At 39.3% G+C, this 22,700-nt stretch overlaps 1 protein-coding gene across 3 annotated transcripts in view; it reads left to right on the top strand.

Moving 5' to 3' along the window:
• The window catches only part of SLAIN1 (SLAIN motif family member 1), a 50,414-nt gene that overhangs the window by 25,615 nt on the left and 2,099 nt on the right, over positions 1 to 22,700 (top strand). Inside the window, exons 3-7 of one of the 3 annotated variants that reach the window (XM_054654956.2) lie at positions 3,254 to 3,403; positions 5,265 to 5,414; positions 7,496 to 7,834; positions 17,337 to 17,501; positions 19,457 to 19,748. In XM_054654956.2, the coding sequence (XP_054510931.2) occupies positions 3,254 to 3,403; positions 5,265 to 5,414; positions 7,496 to 7,834; positions 17,337 to 17,501; positions 19,457 to 19,748 (1,096 nt within the window). The remainder of the gene's footprint in view (positions 1 to 3,253; positions 3,404 to 5,264; positions 5,415 to 7,495; positions 7,835 to 17,336; positions 17,502 to 19,456; positions 19,749 to 22,700) is intronic. The other 2 variants (XM_077173580.1, XM_077173581.1) reach the window with 2 other exon arrangements.

The raw sequence follows: 22,700 nt of genomic DNA, 5'->3' as shown, positions 1-22,700 counted from the left end.
CAGCAAATGAAATGGATTTTTTGGCTTCTTTTTTCTTGGTTGTTGTTTTAGATGCCTCTGCTTTCCTTTTCATGGCTGAATCCCTTCCTTCAGTGCATCTTCAGTATAAGTTACTCAGAGCAGAATTATCTATATTTCTATTCAACTGCAAAGATTAGAAACTTACTTTGTTTTTAAAGGGTACCCAATCATCTTACTTCACCTGCAGGTAACTGGCATTGAGGCTTTAAGAAGAAGCTACAAATACTGTAAAATTCAGAGCTGAACAGCCGGGATTTTAAACTTAATATAAAGGTCTTAACAACCTTGTCTCATCCATGCATAGCAGAGTGGTGCTTATCATGGTAACCAGGACAGTCTCACATTCAGTTTGGAGCAAAATAAGTGTTCTAAAATGACTATCCATTGCACAGTTTTGGGATTTTACAAATATTACATGAATTTACATATTTGCTTGCATGTCTATAGCACTCACTTCCTACGTACCTTTTTATGGTTTTGGCATTAGCACAAGACTTCAGTAAGTCTAATTTTGCTGTCTTTCTTAGTATGATAAAGTGCTCAATATGTACGTTGATATTCCTATTTGAAACCTAATGAAAGCTGGTTTTTATATTTGATCCTAAACAATGGATTTACTCATATGCCTAAAAAGTATCCATCATTTCCTGATGTTTAGACTGGAAAGTTTTATTTTAGGCAGAGAGGCAGAAGTTTGTAGGATTGGGAATATTTTACATTGGTATCCCTAGAGATTCAGTGTATATATAGAGGTTAGTGTAGATAGAGCTTCCTGGCCTCATCCATCCATCCATCCATCCATCCATCCATCCATCCATCCATCCATCCATCCATCTTTCCTTGAGAACACATACTGTTTGAAAGAGGAATTTGAAATCTGGTTAGCCATAAATACTAATTAAATTCTTGGTGTGGGTTCTTGCTTTCAGAGTCACAATAACTGCTGCCTTGTGCTCAGTGGGCCAGCTCACAGTGGTTATTGTAGAGGGTAATGAATGATGTTTATTTATGCCGTGTGCCCAGCCACATCTGGGGGTGAGAACATGCTGGCAGCTAATTGGCCTGGCAAATGATCAGGCTACTACAAAGCAGTAGCTTGTCCTAGGCAGGAAAATAAAATCTCAGGCAACTGTCATCCCTTGCTCTTATTGATCGTTCCTGGTGGAAATGACAGACATTAGCTGTGGATGTGATATTGAGATCTGCTCTTACTGTATGGATTTCTTTCACTGAATACCTTAGATCAATTTGCTGTTATTAACACCTTGTGAATTAATCTCTTCCCCAGGGACTCATGTTAATTGCTAGTTTGTAGAGTTATGTTCATCTGTGTTTGCTCTCCTTTTTGTCCTGAGACACTTGCATGCTTCACTTTAGAACTGATCCTGTTAGTGAATGTTGAGGACAAACAGTCCAGCTGGGAAGTTTGTGTTGTGTGCCTTGGTTGGCATCGAGCAATTTCCTGAAAGTGGTGCTGATGCTGCCTTTAAAGATCTCAGAATTTTGGGTTTCTTTGAGCTTGAAGGAACTAGAATCACCAAAAATGAGAGAATTGCAGTAATTCTTTGGTGATGGGACAGCAAAGAATGCAGTTTGAATTTTTATGTTACTTATGTGTACTAAGCTACCTTCCTCAGAGCCTGAGCCCTGCAAGCCCTGTCCCCAGCAGTCTGCTTTGTGCTTGTGCTGGAACCAGGCAGTTGTCTTCATTCTAAGCCTAGTAGCACTTGTGGGAAGAGTTGAAGAGGCTTTTACTCCTTAAAAACCCAGGATACATTTAAGTAGGTCAAAGCAGAAGGAATAGCAGGAGAAATGGCACTGTTTGGATTGATGACAAACTGATTACTGCAAAAGTTGTGAGGATGTGATTGACAGCCCGCCAAGACATCCTTCCCATGAAGTTGAATACTTGAATACTTGATGTTAGCAAGAAAGAGGAATAAAGTTTGTATGTCCTACTAAATCATTTTGGTGGTAGGGAGGTTTGAAAACAGAAAATTTGAGTATTATTTGAATGGCTGTTAGCATGTAAAATGACCAGATGAACAAGTCTAAGTAACACAGCAGATTGTAGTATTAAGTAGCCACGCAATGGAGAATGGCTTTTGGGGGCTTTTGGACCCTTCTGGTTTTGAAAATCAGTTTGTGGCATCTGACACTGCAAAGAGCACCTGCTGAACATTGAGGTTATGCCATTGATTTCAAAGCTAGGTGTATTTTCATGGCTCCTCCTCTTGTCTCACTTTACATAACATCTATGAGTAGAAAATAGATTCTATTAAAAAAAAGCAATCCCATCATATGTTTTTCATCTTTCCTTGTATTTGTATGAGTTCTCTGAAATGGATGGATTTTTAAATTTTCCTTTTTCTTAAAACAATTTTATTACTAATATTTACTTATTTTTGGAAGAGCATGTGAATGTTGTTTATTTTACTTTTTCAAGGTACGTAAAATAGGCAAACAAAGGACAGTTGTATTAATACTTTTACTGGGTGAGTAAGAAAATGTAAATTAAATAAACGTAAATGAAATAAGCCTTTAGCTTTATTTTTGCTGACTCTGAGTGCTTTGTGATATTGCTTAGAAGACCAGATGCCTTGCAAGCTTTTTGTAAACAATGTATAGAAAAAGGGATGCCTTGTTCTGATATTCCAGAAACAGTGAAAAAAAATCATGCTTATGCAATCAGAAGTTTGGTGGTGTAAAAAGAGAAAGGAAAATATGGTAGCTTAAAAGCTTGATGTGGGATTACAGTTGTTTTTAGCACTTGATGGTTAAGTGTCTTTTACTGCTCTGTCTCTGAACTCCCATAACTGATAATTTAGCTGCTAATTCAATTGTGTGATGATTGTCATGAACAATTCCTTGAAGAGCACTATAAATTTCATTTTCGTTTCTCTGCTAACTGTAGCAGTTTTTACCTCCTCTATTATTTGTGTGTTGGTCACCCAGTGATGTATGTGATGAATATATACCAAAAAGGTGTATATGCAAAATGTAGTCAACAGATTTATTTGCTAGAAAACCTTTTAGAGCTCACTTTTACACGCAGAAGACTGCACTGATCCTCTGATTTGCTGCTGAATTTTCACCATTTTTTTCCTCTTGTATTAAGTAGAAAATGTATGATGAACAGATTAAGATGAGATGATTTTTCTCTCTGACAGTACTGTTCTATTAATAACTGTAAATCTTGTTTTCTCCCCCTCCTCCCTCGCATCCATAACAGCTAGCCGATGGCGGAACCTCTTCTCTACACCTGTCTCCTTGGCTTTTCCCTATAGTCCTGTTGCAAGACTCACCCCATATACCAATGGCTGTAATAGTCCCAGCTTCTCTAAAACTTCCAGTAAAGCAATACTAACACCTGAACGGACAGGTAATGCTTATCTTTTTATTGATTTATGGTGCTTACAAAAGTGCTTGATTGTATCTAATCCTGCTAGCGTTTAACAGCAGTACTCTTTTTGGATAATTGTCTATGAACTCATATCTCAGAGGGAAATTGGATGCCCAAATGGGCATTTTTTTTAATACCCTAAAGTTTGGCTGTTAACTACAAGTGTTATGCAGCATGTTACGGGAGAGTGATACTAGTAAATACCACTAATGATTTACCCAGTAGTACAGTTGTGACTGTGTCAGCTTAAACAATCCCCAGCTGTATTAATTATTTCTGCCCCGTGGTGCCCCTTCCTTGTGTCCACAGAAACATACGTACAGCTGTGTAATGAAATTGGCAGTGAGAACTTATAATAAGAAGAGCTGGCAGAATCGTGCCTGTTTTCAAGCTGATATTGTTGCTATTTGTTCAAGATTTATTTTATGTTTTCCACTATAGGGAATACACAAGTTCTGGGAAAATAGAAAACTTTCTGTGGTCTGTAAATTGCAAGGATTTTCATTTTCCTTCTTCACTACAAATATCAGGAGTCAGTTTGTATCTGTGACTTCTCTTAAACTGCAGTGGCAGTGGAGAAAACAATCTTCTGGGCAAGAGGCATTAACATTTTATTGCTGGCAGGAGCAGGCATGGGCTGAGGATGGGCTGATGATCAGTGTCACACCCATCTGTGTGCAGTGTTCCTTACAGCGCTTGAAATCACTGCAGAAATCCCTATTTTGAGGGATATGGGCACTGTGAGTGAGAAATAGCTCCAGACAGAGTGCCTGCTGTAGCTGTCTGCATGTGAGTAAAATGTCTTCCCTATTCAGTGGGATGAAGCCTAGTTGCTAAATGAACTCATGCTCTTTGAGATACCCTCAGGTACTTTGTCTAGCTTCCCTCTGCTGCTCCAAAAGAGCACAGCTGTTTCTACCTCTGCAGAACCTCAGGGACTGCTGTAACTTGCACATTTAAGAAAGCAAACGCATTTACTCCATACAATCCTTCAAAGCAAAGTAATCCCCTGCCTGTCCTTTTCTTTTGGAGATATTATTAGAAAATGGCTGAATTTAGGATGAATTTAGGTGGCTGCTTTCAGCAGTGCTTGAGGATGCAGACACACCTGTGGTACAAGCACAGCTGGAGAGCCATAGTCACAGCGGTTCTTGACCCTGCAGGCTGTGGGTCTCTGGTGGTCCACAGGACATTAGAAAATTATTTACTGTTTTAGTTGATGGGATTTTTCTTTAAAGCTGGACAACAACTAGCTCATGCAGATTAGTTTATATTTTACTATCAAACTCAGGGGAAAATCCAGAGTTTTTCAAAAAGGTAGCTCTGTGAAGAAAGTAATGCTTTCTCTGTTGCATAATATTCAACCTTAATTGTTACTGAGATTGAGTTATATGATAATTATATATAGTATAAAAAAAGAATGGTAAAATTTAGCTAAATGGCATTTGAGTATTGAGCAGAAGTCAGTGACACATATCCACTTGTTTTTCAAAACAGAGTAGGGAGAAACACAGTCCCATAAGAGAGATGCAAATGCAGATGTTGGTTAGACTACACTAATCTGAGGTGTATCAGAACAGTATTGGGTAAATTATTCATTGTCATCATATGCAATGCTATTTTGGGAACAAGCCAAGGAATTCATGATCCTTTCCTACACTTACTACTTCTCATGAATATCAAAGCTCTTTGCTAATTGTTAGTGAATTGCACTACACTTCTGAAAGTTTTTATGTGCTATTCAGAAAATGTTTTAAGCTACTGTAATGTAAATTCAGATGATTCTGAATGAAGGTGGCCAGACATATTTGTAGCCTAAAGTGTATGCTTTCTTACTTAGGGTATATTTCTAGGAGTTCCCCTTTGAGTCCACAGTCATCGATAGACAGTGAACTGAGCACTTCGGAGCTGGAAGATGATTCCATCTCCATGGGATACAAGCTGCAGGACCTCACTGATGTTCAGATCATGGCTCGTCTACAGGAGGAGAGTAGGTGGCATTTTTTTGGTTTTCATAACAGTCTGAGGAAGACTTCTCATTATAGTTAAAACTGCTCCAGTCTGGTCTCAGTGAAGTAAATATTTTTTGAGTTGTATTGCCTCTTGAGTGGCAAGTGGAAGTACTCTTCACCTGCATGGAGAAGGTGTGCATGTTGTTGGGTTCATGTTAATCTGAACTGGTACTGGATCTTTCAACATTTGAGGTTTATGTTTTCCTGAATGTTAATTGAAATAATTTTATTTCTGGAGAGGGAAGATCCTAAAGCATTTTTTCTCATGCATGCATTTAATGAGAAAGGTAAAAATAAGCAGCTCTCTTGGCTTTCTTTGCCTCCACTTCAATTTTCTTATATTTTCAGATGAGTTTTGAAATGAAATCCCACTTAAATACAGAATTGGGGCTTTTAAATTCAATATCTTGGTTTAAAACTAGTAATTATGCACAAATCTGAGTCTAAAGTTTTCTTTGACATAGATTTTAGTTTGGCTTAATAGTAATTTTTGTAAAATGTCTTTATTAATAAATAAAGGGCATTTGACTTAGAGGTTACTGAGACATTAAGTGGAGTGTTTCTCCCGTATCCTGTTAGTGCCAAGTGAGATATCAGGAGGAAGTGATGAGATTAAAAGCAAGAGAAATTCACAGACGGGGCCTGAATGAAAATACCAAGTAATAAGTGATTATATAAATCAAAAATAATAAAATGAAAAAAAAAAAAGTAGAGCCATGATCTGGCCGAAGCCACCAGACTGGGCAGGCAGAGTGGTCACCTGCCAGCAGGAGAGCTTGCTGAATATCCAGTGGCATGCATCAGGTTCAGCAGCAAAATTAACAAGTGTTCTAATTTTAAAAAGAAAAAAAGTTAGGACTGTCAAGCATACAAAGGATTGCATTACTTAAATGACAGCTGTGCTCATCTCCTTCACAGTGAGGTTTAAAAAATACTTCAGGTACTTAGTTCTTTAAGGAATCAGGGCATTGGCAGGCTGGAAAGAAAAATGCTGGTTTCTCTTCAAATCTGTGTCATGTGCAATTGATTGTATGTCATCCTTGTAGTGGCAGCTGATGGAGAGTGAGCACGTGACAGTTGTTGACCACTTAATCCCGTGGAAAGTGGCAGTTCTATACGTGCACGCAGGCACGCTCTCTTCACAGCCTCAAATAGAAACTCCCACTTGAGGAGAGGGAGAGGAAGCATATTAAGAAGTTTGCATTATGAAGCAAAGACATCTGTTAAAAATGAGGGCTTCTTGAAGGTCTAGGAAGGTTGTTATCTGCAGCTACTTCAGAGTTACTTGTCTCCTGGAAGTGCAGTGTTTTTTCTGTTTTTGCTGTGCATCTGGAGAAAGGATGGATGTGCAAGCGATGTAAATGTTTCCCTCTCACATGACCCGGAGCAAACAGGCTCTTACAGGGTAGTGCTTATTGTAAGATGGTTTTCACAACTTGGCATTCTGAGAAGAGGGTGTACTGTGTAAAATACAGTCTGAGAAGATTGTGTACCTGTGTAAAATACAGTTGTGTTACCGCTAAGCCTTGTCCATGGGACTGGATGCTATCAGGAAGTAATTCTTGTTCAGAGAGTTTGGAGAGCCAGAAGATGTAGATGGGTTGTAGGTTTAAGAAATGTCATTGTAAACATTTTTGTTGCACGAATACAAATGTTCAATAGCAACAGCTTGGAAAACTAATGTGTGTGTAATTCCTCTGATTAAGAGTATTGAGAAGTTAAAAACTTAGTACTTATGTAATCCTTATTGGAAGAGAAATATGTGCCTCCTGAGAGAGGTTCCTCTTAAGAAAGGCATCTAAGACATCGTTTGGGGACTCCTGTATTCTTTTTTAGTATTTTATTAAAAAAAAAAAAATTCAAGGAGAGAATTCAGGCTTAGATGCCTGAGAGGTGGATCAGATGAATCCTACATCAGATCCTCAGCCTGATTACATTTTAAATTCAATTCTTGATGTAAAATTCCATCTACTTACCTGTGTAGTTTTCAAGATTGAAGTGCATATTTAGAGTTAATCACTTAGCAGAAGCTGAATCATCCTCCTCTTGGAATTTACAGGCCTTAGACAAGATTATGCTTCAACTTCAGCATCTGTGTCAAGGCACACTTCCAGTGTTTCTCTGAATGCGGGAAAAAAAGGGACATGCAGTGACCAGGAGTATGATCGCTATAGTCTTGAGGATGAGGAAGAGTTTGACCACCTTCCACCTCCGCAGCCACGTCTGACTCGCTGCTCCCCCTTCCAGAGAGGGATTCCTCACTCACAGACTTTCTCCAGTATCCGGGACTGCAGAAGGAGCCCTACTTCCCCACAATTCCCTACAAATACCTATCAGCAGCCCTTCTACTCTCCTCAAGCCCAAACTCCAGAGCAGCAACCAAATAGGATTAATGGAGGTGGGTTGCATGCTTTTCTGAGAAGTGGTCTTTTCTCTGCCAAGTGCCAGTGCCATTTTAAAGATGAATTGTACATAAATTGTGACAAGTAATTTAAGCCTGCGTAAATGATGAAGGGATGTTATTGCTAAGCAGTTTTCTACAAAATGTAATCTGTGACCTGGTCATGAAAGTTGTTGCTTTAGTCTGTTTTAAAATGCTGCAAAGATGACCACAAGTGAAGAAAGAAACAGAAAGTAAAGCAGGGCATGTTTTAGCAAGCTAATAGTTGGGTAGAAGAACCTCTGGGGCTTTCAAGCTTGATGTACATATGTCCATTGGGGATGCACTAAAATACAGATCTGGGTTTTCAGATTTTAATTTCCTTTTCTTATCCCTGAGTTTGCTGTTAATGCAGCTGTGCTTTGATGAGTGCTTGTGGCCCTTTGCTTCTGTTCCAGGTCTGATAAGGCTGATTGTTAAAGTAGTTGAAGACAATGTCACTCCCAAACTATCCTGAGATATTGCTGCTTTTTTGCACTGCATTTGAGATGCATTCCAGAATATGGAAGATTGTATCTCTGTGCTTACTTGCGATTTAAGTTTCCCTCCATTTTTGCTGTTAACTTCTTTTCTTTCCTTATTATGATCACAACTTTTCTTCTTTCTGCTGCATTTTACTTTCCTGTATCTTCAGTCTTTCCCCCAAGTTAATTCTAAACAATCCATTTCCAGCCAAGGTCTTGTTTGTAACATTGCAGGTTACAGCTCACCCTTGGGCAAGAAAATAAATGTGTTGTTCAAAACAACATATAGTTGCTATTTATGGTGCTACAGGTATGCATGTTGCCTTTCTGACAAACAAGACATGACAGGTTGGTGCCCAAAACACTTCTATTCAAAGTAAGCCCTGGCATGGAAATATAATTGACAAGTGGCAGGAGAAGTGATGTTAACAGAGGGTAGAGCAGCGTGGGTGTCTGTTGGTACAGCATTTATGCCATATTAATTTTAATGTTACTTCTCTTGTCAGGGAGGTACAAGAGTGGGACAGCATTGCTGGGCTTGCAGAAATGTTGGGAGTTAGAAGGGAAGGCTTTGGGGCACTTTCGTTCAGGAATAAGAGAATGATTTGTTGCTGCCATGTTTTTATGTGGCTCCCAAATGTGTTTTGAATTATTTTTTTTATGTTCCATGTCAGTGGAACTTAAGCATTGGATTTCCTGCATAGAAAGGCATGGAAACCTTTAAGGTACTAAAAACATTAGACTTCTAGTTTATTAACTGTGAAGTGTATAAATGTAAAAGACCACCAGTTTTATCACCTGGTTGACTTTTTCCTCAGGATCTTTGAAGTGTTTGGATAATGTGTTTGGCATAACCCAGAAGCTGGGGACATGACTTCAGTTACCTGTTTGCAGGAATGACAGTGCTGTAATAGTCAGTACCACTGTCTTTAGGAGGGATGATCTCCTCAGCTTCTACACCTTCAGCCTCTAACACATGAAACTCTGATCTGCATAAGTGGCAAATACTGATGGTGAGAAACATTTTGTTTGACTGTGTTCTTTTGGCAGACAAGGAGATAAGGAGGCAAGTGTTCACTGTACTGAGGGTGTCTGTGTAGTATTGCATCTTATCAGCACTTACCATCTTGGCAACAATTTCATTGTCTCTCAAGAATTCCGCACGTTGAAATGGAGGTAGACTGCAAAACAAGAATTTGTCTGTAGCTCTCCGTGATGGATGGTGTGTTCCACACTGCTAGTTTACAAGGGCAGTTGTGAAGGAAGGATATGAAAGATGGAAAAACAGAACCTTTAGTTTCTGCCTTCAGTAAATGGGGAAAGCATGATCCATAATTAATTATTAAGTCACATGTACCACATGCTGTACTGCTGGCCATTCCAGCAGTCTTCTGAAATCTTTAGTTGTTTGTCTTCCCCCAAAGAGATCACTTTAGTTCTTGTATGTGTAGTTAGGGGTCTGGCCTCTGCTTCATCTGGGCATTCACAGAGCTTTTCATAAAAGAAGAACAAGCAGCAAGTAACTGTTGAATTTTGACACTCGGTCTAGGGTAAAAACCCCAGTATTTAGCTTTGACACAGTATTTCCACTAAACTAGTCTGCATATTTAGCTTAATTACAACTTTTTGCCTTTAGGCAAATAGTTTGAGGGATGCTGCCCTACTTTCTTTTGGTGACCTTTGTTTGGCATGGTCCTCTAGGTGAGGTACTTAATTCCCTGCATGTGAAAGTATGGTGAAGGTGTGATAAACCTGGAAAACATCAATAATTCTTTTAGGAGTATAGTATTTTTTGCCTGATGAGAAGCACCTACTTTTATGTGCTAAAATATGGGTGCCCACCTCTGTATTAAGGGCCTAATTCAGCTGTCCAGGTAGAATTGCATGAGGTACTTTGGTGCACCCTGGCTTCACCATCACCCTGTGTCAATGCTGTTTAGCTTCCATAAACACCCCAGGATCTGTGGGATGCCATGTGGTACCTTCACATAGGCACTGACTTGTGCACCAGGTGTCTGTCTCTCACTGTAGCTTGTTCTCCATTCACAGGATTATATTTTAGGTAGCAAATAAATGGTTTGCAGTTTCTGGTCCTCTAGTGATCTTCTGCCTTTTCTAGGGGTGAGAATAGTCTCTCAAATGTTTTCCAGCTGTGTATGAAGCTATAATTTAGTGAGCTCACACATTGTTCTTGCTAATGTGTTGTAGCAAAGTGCTGCCCCTGCTGTAATATTGACACTCTGCTCTGTTTTCAATTGCTGTACATCTTTTTGAAGATAAAATTAGTACTTCTGGACCACACCACACCATGTTACCCCCACTCTCAGGTCCAGGTTCTTTATCTCACCTTATTCCCCTCATGTCTAAATGAATGGTGTCAGTCACATTTACTGCCAGTCCCCAACAGCTTGCTGTACTGGAAGGCTCCTGGTAAACATTAGCATAAAGTGGCAGGTGTGTGCCAATCTTAATATGTTTAGATGTGAAATATATTGCAATGTGTTTAAGGTGTATGTGGGGCCACTTGTAGCATGAGCTGTAGGTGTACTGGTTGTTACCTTTCAAACAGCATTTTCACAGCCACTGTCTGTGGAGTGTGTATGTTATCTTTGCTTTCTAATAGGTTTTATTGCCAGTTCTGGCAAGAATATAGGTAAGCTTTGTGTGAAATCTGTCTGGATTTGTTTTCCTTGTTGAATCACACCCTCTTCCTAAATCAGCTGAATTTTCTGTAATGATGAGTTACATCAGAAAAATTACATTTGTGAACTTTTTAAGGTATCCTGATTTTGGGGGATTTTGTAATTAGTTGATGTGTCAGAAAATAGATAATTTAAAGAAAAACTGAGAGAGATAAGGTGTGAACAGCTTTTTAAGTATTTGTTTCAATTAACTGAAGTGAGTTTGTCTAGTTAGTGTGTGTTTTATGCTTTAATAAATTTCTAATGTGTTTGCAGTGGAAAGATTTATTCTTATGTCTCTCTCCCCTTAGTCTAATTTGAAGAAGTTACTGGTTAACACCTTAAAACACTGCTAACTATTAATATCAAGAATACTTTATATATAATCATTTTTGTAGAAGAAATACCACCAAAATTCATAAAACCAAGCTGGTTTCTGCTTTATGTTGTCCATAAGTATACATTCTTTTTCTTACTTTGATTCAAAAGTAACTGCTTTCACTTCAACTTTTTAAAAATATATTTTATTTCTGTTTAGTAATTCTATTAATTAGCTGATAGTGTTTTTGCCTTTTATGCATCTGATTTTCTGAAACCAGAAGTAATGGTTAACTATAGTGCTGTGTAATCATCCAGAGTAATCAAGATCCAGGATAGACAAGATACTGAAAATGGGATTGATTTTTCTTCTTCAGGCCTACTTTCCATCTCTTGAGATCAACTTGCTCACAACCTTTTATCCTGGCACCACTTATTTTATGTGCATTTTAAAGTGTCCATTTTTATAATATGTGAAAATTGGAAGCATTGTATTTTGGACAAATTATCCAGGTAAAGATTGAGTTATTATAATACAGTAAGAAGGGGTGGATGAAAAATACATGGTTCATGAAGTAGCAACACATTCAATCTGGTTAATCCTAATGTTATTTTCTATTCCCTTTTCACATTGCTTTTTAAGTTTTTGGCTTGGCGTATACCTTCATAAAAAAGCCACAGATATCATTCACTTGAAAAAATTAGCTTTTCCAGAAATTACTGGTTATGAGTAACTTTCTTGCCTATACTTCAAAAATACGATGAATGTCATTGGCAATTGCCTCATTTTCAAAGCTGCAGTTGTGGTTTCCATTTGTTGTTTGAGTTTTTTAAGCAAACTCCAGGCAGACATAGAAGAGCAGCAGTAAATTGTGTTTAGATATAGGTTCAGCATAGACTTATGAGGTGTTCTCTTCTCATAACCTCTCTTGCTCGGTAAGAAAGGAAATTTTTGCAGACTTTATTACAGAAAAGGACTAAAACAATATTACTTTGCTGCCTTTGGATAATATTGAGGACAATGATCAATGGGAGAATTCATGGAAGGCTAATGGAAAAATCTTTAATTGGCTCTGTCTGTGGCGGGAGACGTATGCATGTGGAGCCAGGATGAGATGAAGTAATAATTCTGAATAAAATGTAGGTATTGACATTATTGAGAATGGCATCACTCACTTAACTGGAGGACTTGCTTTAATCTGTATTTGTGCTTTTACACACTGATGTCTCTGTTGTATCAGCTTGTGATTCCACAGACCATTTAAAAGACCCTGGTGTATTTGGGATGTTACAAATGCTATAACTGTGACAAATATATTGCAGATACTCATCTCAAGTCTTCAGAGATGAGGAAGAGAAATTAATACCATAAAGTGAAGTTGTAATAGAGTCTACAAGAGAAGTTGTTATAAAGCCTACAAGTTTGTTAAGGATTTTAGAAGACACTCTGAATGTCTACATAATATGGAACATAATATTTAAAATCAAGAAGCATGGGTTTTTTTCCTTATGGCTTTACCCTGACCTATTTGTACATACAATGCAGCTAAGGCAGAATTGAATTTGCAGGATTTCTGTGAAAGATTTAAATATGTGTGAGAAACTGCTAAGGTACCTCAAACAGTGATACAGATTTCTCTGAGACACCAATAATTCTGATTCATTGTATTACATTTCTGTGCTTTTGGTGAGGTTTGGGAGTCCTTTTTTTCAAATAAAACATTGACAACACTTGTAGAGAATAACTGTGAAGGAAAAAATGTGTTTTAAGAGACTTCACTGTAGAGTCAACTTAAGCCCTCCCTGCAAGGAGAACCTCATTGGATGAGGCATTTTGGCAGCTAGAAGATGATACTGGCCAAAGACTGTTACAGAAGTCCCCATCTGGCAGCCCACCAAGAGTGCACCTCTTCTGGAGCAGCTTTGCTCTGAGGACAAGGTCTGTTTGCATGGAATTAATCTTTGGCCAGTGATAGTATCAGGTCAGGGAAGGGAAAAGAAAAGAAAAGCAGCAGTGGAACGGGGACAGCCACCAGCGGTGCAGGGATCAGAAGACAGAAAGCAGGTGCTGCCTGTTCTGGTGTCCTGCCAGAAAGAAGCTGGGCCACTGATCCTGAGCGGACTTCAGAGAAGAAATAGCATCAGAGGAAGAACTTCCTGGCAAAAAATCAGAACTGAGGCTGCTGGGTGAGAGGTGAACCGTTGTCTTCACTGTAATTTTGTGGAATGTTTGACAAAGAAGGGACGCCTTTTCCTGCTTTTTGACTTGTTTCTAGTAGTAGTGAATATGATCTGTTCTGTGAGGTGGCCTTTTCATGTACATTTTCAGTTGAGGGCATAGGATCTGTATTTCACAGTTCCCAGCTTTTCTTGTGCTCTAGAGGCAATGGGCTAGTTCAGCATGGATGCCACATGTGGGGAAAAGTGTAAACATGCAGTAGGCAGTTCTACTGCAGATATGTGAAAGAGCAATGTGTGCTGCCTAAAGAAAGCTCATGAAATTACAAGCACATGTGTATTTGCATGAATTCTTCTTAGAAGGTGGTTAGAGCCAGGAACCAATTATTAACTCCCCTTGCATGACCTATCCTTGAATTTTCTTCACACGTACAAATACCTTAACAATGCAGTCAGTGTCTGTAGGTCATAATATTTTATCTCAAAGAAGGCTGGGAAAGGTGAAGATACACCTGTGGTGCTTTATATGGCTGCATTCTACTTAAACACCATCTTTTTTTCAGCCTAAGTTATAGTCGAGACTCAGTAGTGGGTCACAGTAACAGCTATGGATGCTGTTGGAGATCATCAACTCCAGTCTTTGACTGACAACCACCTTGCCAGCTAGACCATGGCACCAAGTGCCACATCCAGTAATTTCTTGAATGGGTGTAGGACTTTGAAGTCCCTTACTGGTGTTACTATCCACTTCTTCCTAAAAAACCAGCTGCAAGCAACTGATGATTGTTTTAGGTTTGTCACTGAACCAGATTAGTGGAGAATAGGTAGCAGAAACTGTAGCAAATTCCAGTGTTCATCACAAACAGGATGTTTGAGCAAATTATTTCTCAACTGAGAATGCATCTCTATTCCATCTCCTCTCTATTAATTTTCTCATCAGTCTTAGGACAGCAAAGAGGTCTGAAAAGTGAAGCAGCTTGGAAAAATATTTTTTTTCTTCTCATAAATTTTCAGCAAGTTCATATCTATTCACATCTCAGTGGCCTGAAATTATATTAAAATCACATCGTTCCCACCTTCTGGTTCCATATATTAAGCTCACAAGAGCCATCATTTCATTTACAAACAAAACAACTCTAAGACTCTTTTACTGTTCTTAGGAGGGAAGCAGGTGACAGAGCAAACTTCAAGAAGGAGATGAAAGAGGATGCATCATCCACAGAGATGAAAGCTGCAAAATGCCATCAAGACGAACGTTTCTGGGTTTTCTCCAAACACAGAACTGACCCACTATTTTCATTGCTTTTCAGGGCCATTTATCTCAGCAGACACAAGGACCCATCAAAGAAGTAATGCAGCTGCTTGATGGATGAGAATTTGCAGGTGCAGCAGGAATCTGCTGCCTGAGGAATGAATGAATCAGCAGCAGAGCAAACTGCTGGAACAAGAAGGGACTAATGAACAGGAGGCAAAAGACGTGGCCACCCAAGACATGGAGGAAATCCCAAGCTACTTCTGTACCTATTTTTCCCCTATTGTAGCTGCATCTACTGGACAGTTCAAGGCACAAATAATGCTTGGGATGGCTGATGCCATCTCAGAGGGAAAGAGCATGTAGAGTCCAAAGAATTCTACTATACAACATGATACTTAAAAAGCTGTTTTATGCAGTGCCATCTTCCCTACCATCCTGCTGCTCAGACCTTTCTTTGCCAAGTTCTGTGATGTTGAATTAGGATTTCGGGACCTAGGACTTTGAAAGGGTAGGCTAGGATTCCAGAATTAACTGTAGCTACAGACATCCCATATTAATGATTTTTTTGCCAATCTTGCCCAAGGATTGCATCACAGGGCGACAGTTCCCTCTTCAGTTTGCAGAATTCTTGAATATTTTAGAGATAGATACATACAGTAGCTGTATGGGTGCTATTGTTTGCATCCCCAGGACAGTTTTGGAAGCCTGATAACTGTTTTATCATTGTTACATCACTGATATTGATACTTACTACCTGGCTGCACCACAGTGGTGATCCCCTTGCTGTTCATTGCTGTACCACTGACAGTTTCAGTCAGTAGTGAGTCACTGAAGCACAATTCTGACTTGTTTGGTGGAAGATTGTCCGTACTGTAGTTCTTTATTAGGATTTGACTGTACTCTGGATTCCAGGGATTCAAACCTTACATTTCCTTTTCTTGCTGGAGATATAGCCTTTCTGTGACACAGGTTACTGGAGTTATGTAGGCATCACATATATTGAAGTTACTGTCAGTGACTCGTAATAACTTGTATAGATAGAACTGTACTGTCACGTCTTATTACTTTTCACTTGTTAGCAGTTTTAAGGATTAGAGGAGCTAATTATGGTGCTAAATATGTTGTGTATTTATGTGGACTGATCAACAGAGATTTCTAAATAAATCTGCAGTTTCTGTGAACTGAACTTGCCCTGTACGAGCCAGGAGGTTGACCCATGCTGCAGTTCCAAGCAGTGTGCTGTGTTGTTCCTATGCATAGAACCAAAGCATCAGTCTGGAAATGCCCTGCTCTCTGTGGGAGAGAGCAGTCACAGCTGCTGTGACAGGACAAGCACACCCCTGCTTTCTGTTGCAGTGTGAGAAGTGTAAGTCTTTCTGTCATCTGCCAGCCTTTGGAACCGATGTGGAACAGGAGCTGATGGCCTCTGTGCTGGCCATGCTGTGAGGGGGGACGTAGCCACCTCGGGAGGGCGCAGCACTTGTGCTTCTGAAGCTGGCCAAGAGGCAAACCTCAGTGATGTTGTCAATGACAGTTTAATAAATGCCCACTGTTTTCCCACAGCAGTGCTTTACTGAAATCTGCCATGTCACAGGACCAGGTCCTTCAGTCTGTGCCTTTCTCCCAGTCCCTTCTGATTGCACATAACTGAGTCATCTCCCTTTGCCCTGATGGCAGAAGAGACCAGAAGAGTTTTCCCTTAGATTCCCTCACAGTGGTGTGGTTGGGAAGCTACCTTGAGATGTCAGGAAGGTTTCAGTTTCTCTCTTAAAACAAACTGGTGTGAATGGGATTGAAGATGCCTTCTGACCTCTTAAGACACTTGCGCTAGCGGTTGTACCTGCCCCAAAAACATCTGGGGAATTTGCAGCTTTCTTTTTGTGAAAAACCCTACAAAAAAAACTACTCTGAAAATGCCTACCAAATCAGGTGCCACAAGTGAGGTAGGAGGGAGAAACACCAGATCTGAAAATTCTTGTATCAACCCAGGGCTCCAAGCAACTGAACAGCATCAAGACTTAGCACTTTTTGCATGTAGCTGCCTGCAGAAACTTAACATGCTAGCAAGGTTAGGTTCTGAATGGAGTTATTTAGCATCTTATTGGCACCTGAAAGCAAGACTTCAATCACTTAGGATGGATTTCTCACCTGTCTTTTGACATCCATAGAGTACATAGCTGTGTCTGACTGCCAGTGCAGACTTGCTTTGTATTCACTGCAAAGAAACAGGCACATTTAGGGCATGGTTCATCTGACCTACTTTACACATCCATGTGAAACTCATCACTATTTATTGTTTAAATCCTTGCAGTTCTGCAAATGTACTGCCTATTGGTGTCTTTAAAAATTACTTATGAATAATCATGCTGTTGCAATAGACATAATGGTTCAACTTGAAGGCTGTCAATAACATATTCGTGTTCTTCTGGTAGAGCAAAACATCTCTTGTTGAAATGGTTTGTTATGATACTGATTTCCTGATTTTCTACAGGACTGACACTGAGGCTGCTTGTGTTTGTTGGAAGTTCTGACCTGACTGTGGGTGTTGTCTTCTTTTGCTGCAGACAAACTCCGCAGAAGCATGCCTAACCTTGCTCGGATGCCAAGCACCCCCACCATCAGCAGTACTGCTGGCTTTGCTGGTTCTCCTGTCACTGTGAGGAATAGCCAGAGCTTTGACTCCAATTTACATGGAGCCAGTAATGGGATTTCAAGGATGCAGTCGTGTAGTAAGTACCTGTGTTCTTCACCTGAGCACAAGAGATGGAGAAAGTGGTAGAATACATGTCCTGGTCACCGATCCTTTGTTTGATGAAAAATTAAAAGCAAATGGTTCTTTTGCACCAGATTTTAATAATCCTCAGGATATTCAAAGTTTCTGTTTTGGAAAGCAAATTCTGCCAGTCTTGTTATTGAAAGTGTCTTCACTTTTTTTTTTCCTTTGTCCATTTATCTTGTGCCAGCATTAAAACGGAAATAATAATAATGATAGTAATAATAAGTAGTAATATTGTAGAAACAGCAAAAATGCAATCAATTCATGTAAGCTTGCATTTTTAGTTTTGATACTACAATTGAAATCTGCTTTTCTTGGTAATTTATATGATACTGGTTGTACAGTACTCTGTATAAACGCTATCTTAAAGTACATGACCTCTCTCCTACTGAAGTTGAGCCACTTTCTTCTGAGGAAATGCAGTAAAAAGAGGGTTATATTCTGAAGTATAATATACTTGTTGAGTGGGGGAATTAAAATTTTTCTGTAATTGGTTTAATTTAGGTAACTTCTTGATGGGGGGATGAAGGGAGTATTGATCTAGTAGCTGAAATATTAATTAATTATTAAATAGTATGTGAGCAAGATAGATCAAGATCCAAACCCATCTTTTCTAGCACAGTGGTTGAGGTTCTTGAGTGGAAATGGGAGAAGTGAATTTCACTGAACACAGGCAGAAGCCTCTGGAAAAAGAGGAAAAAATAAATAATTTGGGAAGAAGGGATTTAACTTATGCTCTCCACTTCCTGTGAGGTTTTGGAGGGAGAAGTTGGCAAAAGCTTGTTTTGGGTGTTTTCTTTCAAAGTTGAGCACAAGTTATAAATTTTTTTCAATTAAATTGCTTCTTTTCTGGAAAATATTCGACTGGTGGGTTATTTTGTTGTATTTTTTTCCTGCTTGAATATGAGAATGGAAATAGTTCAGGTTTCCACATGGATTTTTATGGTTGTGCATTAAAAGTTAAATTTTGTTTATTATTTTAGAGATACATATTTCTTTGTATGTTCATGCTCTTATATATGTGTGTGTATAAAATTCAATTTTTCTGAAATACTTTAAAAAAAAAACATTCATAGTAAGTGGCTGTGTTGGGGTATTTTAGGAGCTATGTGATGATAAGTGTTCCATAACAATATATTGACTGTATAGTCTTAATTGAATCACTCCCCTGCAATTTTTCCTGTGACTTTAAATGGTTTAAAGATGTCCTTTTTTTAAAGACTTGAAAAAGGATTGCTCTAAATGTAGCATCTTAATTTATATGCTTCAGGCTGTTGATAGTGGACTCAGAAAGTGATGCTAACCAAATGTACACCAGAGGGCAGGATTGGGTAGAAAAATCTATATATATAAAGCTTCTGGAGCTCATAGCCTTGATTTAAAATGATGGTTTACATAACATCAGCTGTGGAATATGCTGTTACATTCAAGACCTTTTATAGCCTTTTAAGTGTTTTTCTGCATAGAGCTTACACTTCTGTGATGCTTTGTAATGCTTTAATGCAGTGTTGCTTGAATAAGATGTGGTGGTTGCATGCCACCTCACTCAAAATCACCTAACAGTGACTAATTTATACCTTCAGCAGTTTCTCCTGTTGAAAGCTCTAAATGCGTGGGTGGATTTAGTGCTTATAATGGCTAATTTAATCTCTCTGAGGGGAGGAAGAAGGATGAATATGGACTGGGATTTTTTTTCAGGATGGGGGTGGAACAAGATATTTTAGTTCAGTGCAGTGTTACTGGATACGGTATTGGATTCAAGAGGTTTTTCAGCAGTCTGTAATCAGCAAGTAAATTGTATAATGATGAATTTATCCTTATTCAGATCTATCTAGAAATGAGCATTACTACCTGGTCTTATTTGTTGCATACTGACCTTATTGCTTTGTTTTCTACCACTCTTCACAGTTCCATCACCAGGACAGCTTCAACACCGAGTTCACAGTGTGGGACATTTTCCAGTATCTGTCAGACAGCCTCTCAAAGCTACTGCCTATGTAAGCCCAACTGTACAAGGGAGTAGTACCAGTAGCAGTATTCCAGTGTCCAGCAACTCACAGCTGTATTCCAACACTGGGATCCCAATGCCAAACAAGACTGCTGGTCAAGGCATCGTAGGGCGCAGTGCTCTTCCAAGACCATCGCTGGCCGTCAATGGGAGTGGCATTCCCAGAAGTAAAATTGCACAGCCAGTGCGAAGGTGAGAGTTAAGCAGGCCTCAGTCTCTGTGTGGATGGCTTAGGCTTAGACTTAAATTGTGGAAATTTTTTACCTCCTGAATATGGAACTATAAACCATAATCTTCTGTGCTGAGTCACTGAATGGGTGAAGATCACTTGCCAGAAATAGCAATGGACAATGCATGCTGGTAGCCCCTGGTAAACTCTGATCATGGATAGTGTGTAATCACATGTGAATAGGAATGGATTGCCACTTGTCAGTAAGAAATCCAAACAAACACAAACCTCATATCATTAACTGATGTGGCTTACCTTCTCCCTGACTTGTGCCTACTGCCATTTCAGTGTCATGGCATGAGCTAATCTTAGAGTGCTCACATAGAAAGAGCTGCATCCCTGTTGTTGTAAATGGCAGTAGTCTGTAAAAATGCATGTGGTACCATTACAGCATTGTGAAGAAGGAAATACTGTGGATAGTACAGTCATGGGTTGAACCAGCATTTTTTCAATTCCAGCTGGGAGACAATAAGCACACAGGGAATCCTGGACTTTCACAGAGTTGCAATAAGCTGTACTGTAAGCAAATGCAAATTTTTGCATGTAAAAAAGAGAGAAATTCATTTTCAAATTAATTATTTTTGGGTCAAGCAATAAAATAGTCTTGATGAAAGATTGTTTTAATCACCTTATCATAGCTGGGAGTTAAAGTCTTCGCTGCATGTTCTGTAACTAATAGGAATTAAGTCTTCTCAAGGAAAAACTTCTCTCAACTTGTGTTAACTCCTCCAATTATTTCTTTGCGTTGCACACATCCCTCCTCTTGTGAGGGCCTGCTGTGTGGCCACTTCATTTTCTGTTGGATGGACTGTCACTGTTTAGCTCTCATCATTCTTGTACTTTTCACTACATACTGGCTAGATCCAGAATAAGTTCAATTGTTCACATTCTCTCTTTGGTTGAGTTACTTGGGGATTACACTGATGTGACTAACAGCAGATTTTGACCAACTGTGGTGAAACTTTGATAAAGAGCCGTCAGGTTTCTTCTTTGATGAAGACTGTACCATGAGATTTCTATTATAACCTTCTTTGCTCTCAGCAGGAATCTCTCTCAGTTAGACTTCTTTATAGCTGAGGGTTTTCTTTCCTTTTTTCTTTTTTGTTTCCTCTACTTCATGTTCTTCTGCAGAGCTCTTAAATCTTTCATAGCAACATGTGAGAAAGCCTTTCTGGGTCATGAAGACCAGTCCCTTGCTATTTTGTAACTTCTCCTACAACAGACAATATTAAAGAAAAACAAAATTAAGGGGTTTCAATGGGAGACTGAGACACTATACTCTCAACACTGTTTTTATTAGATGCTGATTCAAATCAGTAACAAAACTATTTATAGTCCAGGAAGTCTGGGCTCCTGTCTCCTTTCCTACCAATGTGCCTTAGGAGCATCCTCTGTTGCCATAGAGCCAAACCAGTGATGGTTGAAGATGGAAGGTCTTGGCACTGTCGGAGTGCGGAGTTCACGGGACTCAAAACCCCCAGGTAGACTGGATGTCAGCCTGCAGTTCCTCTGAACCCTTGTTCAATTTTATAGATTCATTTGGAAAAACACAAAACACAGTTTCAGTTCATACAGACTTTTCTTGGAAGGAATTCAGTTGTCATTTTTTTCACTGTGGTATTTTCTAATTAATTGTATTTCTGATTATCAGTTTAAGAGTCTTCTTTGAAATTTAAATAGTGTTTGTAGTCATGACTTGATTAAAAATAGAACAGGTCTTTTGTTTTTTTAAATAAATCAGATGTTTAGGGAGAAGTGCACACTCAGAGCAAATCTGTCTTCCTGCCTTTGGTTGGACTGTTAAGTAGCCAAGTTACTGGTATTTTAGATACTTAAAATGGATTCTTAGACACATTTTATTGGGGTTGCATTAGGGAACTTTAGTACTTACTGCATAGAATGAAACACTGGAGGAGGGAGTGCTTTTAACAATTTGTAATAAAAAATTATAATAGCCAGGAAAAGTAAATAAATATTAACTGGTTTTCTCCTTACCATCAGCGATTCAAGCAGTGTAAAGAAATTGTGATAGTGTAATCCATCTCTTCTTAGCCTTAGAATTCAAACAGCACCTTTTTTTTTTTTTCCTCCTGTTGAGTGGATCCACAAAACTCTCATCCCTTTCCAACTCCAGTTGCAGGGCTTCTTGCAGACCCCACCTTCCAGTTCTGTGTGTTTTAACTTTATGCATTGTGAAGGGTGGTGGGGGCAGCTGCTCTTAGGGCAGGGTGAGCAGGGAGCTGAGTGGGACAGCTGGGCTGCCCTGCAGTGCCCAGCCTAGAGCAGCCCTGATGGTGAGCAGGGTCAGCCAACACTCCCAGTTTCCAGACAAGGCCACAGTGATGAGACAGGTTCCAGCTAAAGCCAGAATGTCAGTCAGCAGCTCAGGGTCTGGATCATGCCAGATACCAGGCACAAGTGTGGCAGGAATGTAAGCATACCTGTGGAGTCAGGGCTTGCCTATTCATGCTGCCTTGGACTGGAGCCAGTTGCTGCTATCCAGCTGGTGATGGAAAAGTAGAAATGCACAATGACTCCTCCAAAACTCTGTTGTCTCAAACCACGTGATGTCATACTGACAGCTTGTGCTTGTTTGAAATGGTTTTCATTGCTGGCACATTTTTCTGTCAGTGCACTGTAGCAGAGATTCACCTCTAGATACATAACAGTATTCTTACAAGTTAGCTTTTTTTTTTTTGCCCTTTTTGGTTTGGGTTTTTTTTCGAAGATTATTAAATATGCTTTCTTTTTTCTCTGGAAACGAAAGCAGCAGTTGCAGAAAACAGCAGAAGCAGATTATGTTCTTAGTCTCAAGTAACTGGATTTACATCAAAGATAAATGATGCTGCACTGAAGTGGAGCTGCACAAAAGCAGCTTGGCTGAATCTAACTTTAACCAAATGTTTTTCTTAGGT

Source organism: Agelaius phoeniceus, chromosome 2, assembly GCF_051311805.1.
Source record: "Agelaius phoeniceus isolate bAgePho1 chromosome 2, bAgePho1.hap1, whole genome shotgun sequence".
NCBI classification, from domain to species: Eukaryota; Metazoa; Chordata; class Aves; order Passeriformes; family Icteridae; genus Agelaius; species Agelaius phoeniceus.
Note: the sequence above shows the minus strand (reverse complement) of the source record. Positions and strands in the feature narration are given on the sequence as shown.